The sequence below is a fragment of the Rhinopithecus bieti genome, unplaced genomic scaffold, assembly GCF_001698545.2.
Source record: "Rhinopithecus bieti isolate Rb0 unplaced genomic scaffold, ASM169854v2 scaffold_15117, whole genome shotgun sequence".
Classification (NCBI taxonomy): Eukaryota; Metazoa; Chordata; class Mammalia; order Primates; family Cercopithecidae; genus Rhinopithecus; species Rhinopithecus bieti.
Genome location: NW_016808014.1, coordinates 249,778 through 258,639, shown reverse-complemented (window position 1 = coordinate 258,639; position 8,862 = coordinate 249,778). Strand labels below are relative to the sequence as shown.

Here is an 8,862-nt window from a genome sequence, read left to right as displayed (position 1 = left end):
AAAAAAAAAAAAAAAAAAGAAAAAGAAAAAAAAGAAAATTTATGTAATGCAAATTAAATACCTAAAGGATAACCGAGAAAGTCAAGTGGTCAGAGTAATTCAAGATGAATTAGAAGAGGTGAAGAGAGGAGTTAGAGAACATTAGGCAGTTTACACGCCAGCTCATTTACTCTTCACGATGAATGGTTAAAGTAGAGATTTGTTGTTCCTGTTTTAAAGATGAAGGAACTGAAGTTAAAAAGGGTAAGAGATACACCATGCATCTAATAAGAAGCAGAACAAGAATTCAGATCCAACTCTAAGTGATTCAAAAGCCCATGCTGTTTCCACCACACCTCCTTACCAAGAATTAATTTCTTCAATAAATATGTGAGGGCCCTCTAGGTAGCAGGCACTGTTCTAACACTGTGCTGAAGATTCAGCAAACAACAAAGCAGATAAAGTCTCCCCCGTGGCCAGGCACGGTGGCTCACGCCTGTAATCCCAGCACTTTGGGAAGCCAAGGCAGGTGGATCACCTGAGGTCAGGAGTTCGAGACCAGCCTGGCCAACATGGTGGAACCCCATTTCTACTAAAAATACAAAAATTAGCCAGGCGCGGTGGCTCACGCCTGTATCCCAGCACTTTGGGAGGCCGAGGCCGGCAGATCACCTGAGGTCGGGAGTTCACGACTGGCCTGACCAACACGGAGAAACCCCGTCTCCACTAAAAAAATACAAAATTAGCTGGGCATGGTGGTGCATGCCTGTAATCCCAGCTACTTGGGAGGCTGAGGCAGGAGAATCGCTTGAACCCAGAAGATGGAGGTTACAGTGAGCTGAGATCACACCATTGCACTCTAGCCTGGGCGACAAGAGCTAGACACTGTTTCAACAAAAACAAAAATTCCCGGCCCTGATGCAGCTTACATTCCAGTGGAAGCGGCAACATATTTTACAATAATTATAATATGATCTTGGGCAATGGTTAACTGCTAAATATTAAGCAGGGTAAGAGGACAAAGTGACAGGGATGCTGTTTTAGATAAGGTAATCAGGGAAGGGTTCTCTAAGGAAATGACATTTCAGCAGAGACCTGAATGAAGTAAGGAGGGACTGAGGGAAAAGTTTTTGGGGCAGAAGAAATACCAGTTCCAAAGGCACTGGGGGCCGGAACACTTTTGACATGATGGAGAAAAGCAAAAGGCCACTGTGGCTGAAGTGCAATGAGCAAGGGGAAGACTGTTAGGGGATGAAGCCTGAGAGGTAGCCACAGGCCTGATCAAGGGTTTTGGTACGGATGGACTTTGGTTTTATTCTCAGTGTTATATAAAACCATTGGTTTTGGCCGGGCGTGGTGGCTCAAGCCTGTAATCCCAGCACTTTGGGAGGCCGAGACGGGCGGATCACAAGGTCAGGAGATCGAGACCATCCTGGCTAACACGGTGAAACCCCGTCTCTACTAAAAAATACAAAAAACTAGCCGGGCGAGGTGGTGGGCGCCTGTAGTCCCAGCTACTCGGGAGGCTGAGGCAGGAGAATGGCGTGAACCCGGGAGGCGGAGCTTGCAGTGAGCTGAGATCTGGCCAGTGCACTCCAGCTTGGGTGACAGAGCGAGAATCCGTCTCAAAAAAAAAAAAAAAAAAAAAAACAATGGTTTTGAACAGGACTCTAGCTACTATGTAGAAAACAGTGGAAGCAGCGAGAGCAAGAGACTATTGTGCCAATCCAGGTGAAAGATGGTAGTAGCTTGGACTACAGTGTTAGAAGTGGAGGTGGTGGGCTGGCCGCAGTGGCTCACGCCTGTAATCCCAACACTTTGGGAGGCCTAGGTGGGTGGATCACTTGAGGTCAGGAGTTCAAGACCAGCCTGGCCAACACAGTGAAACCCTGTCTCTACTAAAAATACAAAATTAGCCGGCTGTGGTGGCACATGCCTGTAATCCCAGCTAGTAGGGAGGCTAAGGCAGGAGAATCGCTTGAACCTGGGAGGCAGAAGTTGCAGTGAGCTGAGATTGCGCCATTGCACTCCAGCCTGGGCAAGAAGAGCGAAACTCCGTCTCAAAAAAAAAAATTAGCCAGGCCTGGTGGCGCGTACTACTTGGGAGGCTGAGGCAGGAGAATCGCTTGAACCCGGGAGGCGGAGGTTGCAGTGAGCTGAGACCGTGCCACAGCACTCCTGCCTGGGTGACAGAGTGAGACTCTCTCAGAAAAAAAAAAAGGAATGGAGGTGAAAAGAAGCAGTCAGATTCTGCATACATTTTCATGAAAGCACCTGCAGGATTTCCTTATGGACTGGACAGATGTAAGGTATGTGACAGAGAGAAGTCAAGACTGATTCCAGGTTTTGGTCTGAGATACTGGATGAATAGTGGTACTACTGACTGCAATAGGGATGACTGTAAGAGAAACAATTGGAGAGCGGGTGTAGAGGGCCATGAATTCAATTTTCAGCACGATATATTTGAGAGGCCCATTAGACATTCAAGTGGAGATGTTGAATAGGCAATTGGAGTCTCAGGAGAGGTGCAGGTTAAAGATGAACATCTGGGAGTTACCAGCACGTCGGTTGTATTTAAAGCTTGGGAATGAATGAGATCACCTAGGGGATGGGTACAGAGTGAGAATAGGTGAGAGTACTGAGCTATAGGGCCTTGGAATGCCTAAAAATCTGAGAGAGAAAAGGGAGCCAGAAAAGAAGGGGAAAAATCTAAGGCCAGGCGTGGTGGCTCACGCCTGTAATCCCAGCACTTTGGGAGGCTGAGGCGGGTGGGTCACCTGAGGTCAGGAGTTGGAGACCAGTCTGGCCAACGTAGTGAAACCCTGTCTCTATTAAAAATACAAAAATTAGCCGGGCGTGGTGGCGGGCGCCTGTAATCCCAGCTACTCAGGAGGCTGAGGCTGGAGAATCACTTGAATCCGGGAGGCAGAGGTTTCAGTGAGCCGAGACTGCGCCACTGCACTCCAACCTGGGCGGCAGAGTGAGACTCCATCTCAATAAAAAAAGGAAAAAAAAAAAAAAAAAAGAAGAAGAAGAAGGGGAAAAATCTGAGGTAGGAGGAAAATCAGGTGAGTATGAAGTCTTGGAAGCAAATAAAAAACGTGTTGCAAAAGGAATGAAATGATTACCTGTCAAATGCCACTGAGAGAAGAATTAAAATGAACATTGATAACTGACCACTAGAACTGTTAACATGGAGTTCAGTTAGTAATTCTGCCAAATACGGTTAAAATGATGAGGTGGGAAGGAAAGCCTACCTGAAGTGAGGTCAGGAGAGAATGAGAAGTCAGGATGCAGAGAGAGCCAATATAGGCAACTCTTTTGAGAAACTTTGCTATAAAAGAAGCAACGAAATGGGGTTATAGCTGGAGGGGAATACAGGATCAAGGGAGGGTTTTATTTTCGTTTGCTGTAACGTAAGAGCAACTGCAGCATCTTGGTATCCAGCAGAAACGTTATAAAGTTTCTAGAGGCAGTTTTTGAAGACAGTGGATTGAGAGGGAAATACAATATGCTTGTGTTTCTATTTTGTTTTCCTGAAGGAGTTTAGTTTTGAGGAAGGTCTGGATAGAGTCACAAGGCTAAACAAAAAACAGGAAAAAAAATGCCCTGGAGTGGGGCGGGGATGTAGGGAGGATTTCGTCGGAGAGAGAAAACCCACCAATCTTCGTCGAGAAGTGGTTCCCAGATCACAGTCAGAGGAAATTCGCCTTCAAGAACCCGAAGTCTGGCTCCTGGCAGACGCCCCCGCAGTTCCCAGCTACTCACCCAGCACTAGGACCATCTGGCCGCACAAACAGTAGTAAACATGGAGGGGCTTCTCGCCGTCGTCATATTCCTCCCGGTCCCGAGTGTCAGAGCAGACTACTGACCGAGACACTACTTTCGGCATGGTTGCCAGGAGCAATCAAGACTCTACGCCAAGAAGAGGGTCGCGCCGAAATGACGTCACAAGCGCGCCTTGAACCTTTTCCCTGTGGCTACGCTGGTCACGTGTTAGTAGAAGTCTTATAAACTTCCGGGCTGTCCTATCAGGATAAGATATACAGGGGTGCGCCTGGAGCTTGCCAGAACCTACTTTGTCTTGGCCAAGTTAGCTGGGACTCCTGTGATCTGGGAGTCGCTTCTCAATGAAGATTGGTGGGCTTTCTCACAACACCCTTAATATTATATAAATTATTTACATTTCTATAACGCATGCATTTATATGTATATATACACATATGTATGTATAAGACCAGCTAAATAAAGAACTATGCATTATATAGTCTATATTATATATATGATACTGAATTAGGTGTGTTTCTAAATATGATTTTGATTTTAATGACTATTCCGGATGAGTACCTGATTTTTTAGGTATCTTATTTTTTTAGTTGATATCATTCACATAACATAAAATTCACCTTTTAAAATGTGTTATTGAGTAGTTTTTAGTGTATTCACAAAGTTGTGTAACCATCACCACTAATTCCAGAACATTTCCATCATCTCAAAAAGAAATCTTATACCCATGAGTAGTCACCACCACCCCTACCCCCCAACTTCCCAGCCTGAGGCAACCACTAATCTACTTTTTATCTCTGTGGATTTGCCTATTCTGGACATTTCATATAAATGGAAGTCTACAATATGTGGCCATTTGTCTGGCTTCTTTCATTTACCATAATGTTTTCAAGGTTCATCCATGTTACAGTACTGCTTTCCTTTTTATGGCTGAATAGTATTTCATCATATGGATATGATGGATACATTTTGGATACATATGGATACATTTTGTTAATCCATTCATCAATTGGTGGACAACGGGGATGTTTCCACTTTTTGGTTATTATATAGATAATGCTGCTATGAACATTCATGTACAAGAATACTTCCACCGCAAATTTGTGTGAGAATATAAATCCAGATTTTTAACTTTTGACAGCACGAGAAGTGATTAAAGCACCTTGACATTGTGATTCAAACAATGTTAAATGTCACTGAATGACTTTACTGCGGTACAAGTTTCAGGTATAAACACTGTTCTGCCTTATAATTTTAGGTTAAATTCATTAAGGAACATTACTAAGTCTATGGCAAAAGCCATTTTTAAAAACTATTCATGTTCAATAATAGTGGTCAAGGGTGGGGTTCTTCTCATTTAGAAAATTTTCTAAAATTTTAGCCTCCCAAGTAGCTAGGATTACAGGCACGCAGCACCACACCCAGCTATTTATAGATGGGTTTTTGCCATGTTGGCCAGGCTGGTCTTGAACTCCTGGCCTCAACTAATCTGCCTGCCTCGGCCTCCCAAAGTGCTGAGATTACAGGTGTGAGCCACTGCACCCGGCCTAGAAAATTTTCAATCTCAGCCCTGTGCTCAAGAAAGTCTCAAAACCTCACCACTGCTAAACTTTTGAATTGCTATTCATAGGGCAAGTCAGAAATATTTAACTTATGTTTCCGAAAAAAAAAAATGGAACTGACAAAACAATGGTTTAATCCATGAGAGTGAATGAACTTCGCGGTTTTGTTTTTTCTTTTCTTTTCTTTTTTTTTTTTTTAGATGGAGTCTTGCTCTGTCACCCAGGCTGGAGTGCAGTAGCACCATCTCAGCTCACTGCAACCTCCGCCTCCTGGGTTCAAGCAATTCTCTGCCTCAGCCTCCTGAGTAGCTGGGATTATAGGCGCCTGCCACCATGCCCAGCTATTTTTTTTTGTATTTTTAGTAGAGATGGGGATTCATCATGTTGGCCAGACTGGTCTTGAACTGCTGACCTCATGATCCACCCGCCTTGGCCTCCCAAAGTGCTGGAATTACAGGTGTGAGCCACCACACCCAGCTGAACTTCACTGTTGACACTGCTGTCAACAATAACACAAGGTAGATTCAAGTTTTTCGTTTTATTTTTTTTTTGCAAAGTACCCACTGTTTAATCATACAATTAATAACTATAGGATTTTAAACAACTTACATTTTGACAAGTATTGTACATTTGTCTAAGCCTTTTCTGTTCCATACATATTTGTAATACATCTTAGCTGATTCTGCTTTAGACTGAATTGAATTAGTATTTTCTTGATTTCTTTGAAAATACTCCCATCTGCAGTTGTTCTACACAGACCATACACACAGGCCAATTTTTTTTTTTTTTTTTTAGACAGAGTCTCGCTCTGTCACCCAATCCGGAGTGCAGTGGCACAATCTTGGCTCACTGCAACCTCTGCCTCCCAGGTTCAATCGACTCTCCTGCCTCAGCCTCTTGAGTAGCTGGGATTACAGGCGCGTGCCACCATGCCTGGCTAATTTTATGTGTATGTGTGTGTGTGTGTGTATTTTTGTATTTTTAGTAGAGGCAGGGTTTTACCATGTTGGCCAGGCTGATCTCAAACTCCAGACCTCAAGTGATCTGCCCACGTCGGCCTCCCAAAGTGCTGAGATTACAGGCGTGAGCCACCGTGCCCGGTCCAATTCTTCAGTCACTTTAAACTCAACATTGACTCCTTGAGTAAGAAACAACAACTAAGCAATACCAGCAAACATTCAATTCATCAGGAACCAAGGAAAATCACTTGAAATCATTTGCTTTGTTTTGTTTTGTTTTGAGACAGGGTCTTGCTCTGTCACCCAGGCTAGAGTGCAGTGGCATGATCACAGCTCACTGCAGCCTCAAACTCCTGGGCTCAAGTGATCCTCCCACCTTAGACTCCCTAGTAGCTGGGACCACAGGTGCACACCACCACACCAGCTATATTTATTTATTTATTTATTTATTTATTTATTTATTTATAGAAGCAAGGTATTTCTATGCTGCCCAGGCTGGTCCTGAACTCTTGGGCTCAAGCAATTCTTCTGCCGCAGGCTTTCAAAGTGCTGAGATTACAGGTGTGACCCACTGTGCCTTGCCCTTTTTTTGTTTGTTTGTTTTTGTTTCTGTTTTGTTTTGATGTTGCTTTCAATGTCCTCAACTCTTGGAGCCACTGTTCTTGCTGAAAGGTGAATAGTCTTCAACAGGTTTTATTTTTCTTGAACATATTTCTTTGACTTCTGCAACTGAACACAATTTAGCTCAATATCAGTAAATGACTTTCCTTGCTTGGCTAACAAAGGAGCCACTCAGAAACTTACTTTGGCTACAGGCTTATTTTTATTTTTTACTTTTTTTTTTTTTAGATGGAGTCTCGCTCTATTGCCCAGGCTGGAGTGCAGTGGCGTGATCTCAGCTCACTGCAACCTCCACCTCCCAGGTTCAAGCAATTCTCCTGCCTCAGCCTCCTGAGTAGCTGGGATTACAGACGTGTGCCACCACACCCAGCTAATTTTTGTAATTTTAGTAGAGATGGGGTTTTACCATGTTGGCCAAGCTGACCTCGAACTCCTGACCTCATGATCCACACACCTCAGCCTCCCAAAGTGCTGGGATTACAGGCATGAGCCAATGTGCCTGGCCTCTTTTTTAGTTTTATAATGAATTTTGCTATAATAAGATATTCTACTTAAAAATTTAAATTGTACTGGCCATTGCTCTCCTCTGAGTTGGGAATATTGTGATGAATGCTTAGTCTGGTAACGTTAATGTACATTATAATCTTGTAGCAATGTGATGGTGTCATTGTGTAATAAACACAATGTTCCCACATCTAATTTGGTAATTAAGTAATCCACACTCCATTGTACCTTAAAAGCAAGACCTTCAAAGTCCACTTTCTTTACTTTTGACACAATATGTATGCACTTGTAACTTTTTTTTTTTTTTTTTTTTTGGGGGGGGTTTCTGCCTGGGCCGCCGGGGCGGGAGTGCAGTGGCCGGATCGCAGCTCACTGCAAGCTCCGCCTCCCGGGTTTACGCCGTTCTCCTGCCTCAGCCTCCCGAGTAGCTGGGACTACAGGCGCCCGCCACCTTGCCCGGCTAGTTTTTTGTATTTTTTAGTAGAGACGGGGTTTCACCCTGTTAGCCAGGATGGTCTCGATCTCCTGACCTCGTGATTCGCCCGTCTCGGCCTCCCAAAGTGCTGGGATTACAGGCTTGAGCCACCGCGCCCCGCCTGCACTTGTAACTTTTTAAAATGCCATGGTAGATACATGTGGTATTCAATACACTGTGGAGTTATGCTGCATTCCTGCAATTTGTAGTACTTGGAGCAGCAGTATGAGGTGATGAGAGCACCACACACAGCCTCTGCGACTCACCTCTGCCATTGTAGCACAGATGCAGCCACAGCCAACACAGTAGGCCCTCCACATCTGTGGATACAGGACTCACAGATACGGAGAGCCAAATGGGGGACGTTAGCATCTGTGGATTTTGGTATCTGGAGGGACCCTGGAACCAATCCCCTGTGGATACCAAGGGATGACTGTGCATAAATGAAAGAAAATGGCTGTGTCCCAGTGAAACTTTATTTATGGGCATTGAAATTTGAATTTCATGTAATTTTCTTTTATTTATTTATTTATTTATTTATTTATTTATTTATTTAGAGATGGAGTCTCGCTGTCTCCCAGGCTGGAATGCAGCGGCCCGATCTCTGCTCACTGCGAGCTCTGCCTCCCGAGTTCATGCCATTCTCCTGCCTCAGCCTCCCGAGTACCTGGGACTACAGGCGCCCACCACCACGCCCGGCTAATCTTTTGTATTTTTAGTAGAGATGGGGTTTCACCGTGTTAGTCAGGATGGTCTCAATCTCCTGACCTCGTGATCTGCCCACCTCGGCCTCTCAAAGTGCTGGGATTACAGGCATGAGCCACTGAGCCCAGCCAAATTTCATGTAATTTTCATGTGTTACAAAATATTATTAAATCTTTTGACTTTTTTCAACCGTTTAAGAATATAGAAAGCCATTCTTAGTTTATAGGCCATAGACAAATAATGGCAGGTTAGATTTGGCTGTAGTTTGCTG

At 44.2% G+C, this 8,862-nt stretch overlaps 1 protein-coding gene across 1 annotated transcript in view; it reads right to left on the bottom strand.

Moving 5' to 3' along the window:
- Positions 1 to 3,963, bottom strand: part of STEEP1 (STING1 ER exit protein 1) — a 25,653-nt gene extending 21,690 nt beyond the window's left edge. Inside the window, exon 1 of the mRNA XM_017885156.1 lies at positions 3,748 to 3,963. Within this exon, the coding sequence (XP_017740645.1) occupies positions 3,748 to 3,871 (124 nt within the window). The 5' untranslated portion in view covers positions 3,872 to 3,963. The remainder of the gene's footprint in view (positions 1 to 3,747) is intronic.
- Between the last annotated feature and the right edge of the window lie 4,899 nt (positions 3,964 to 8,862).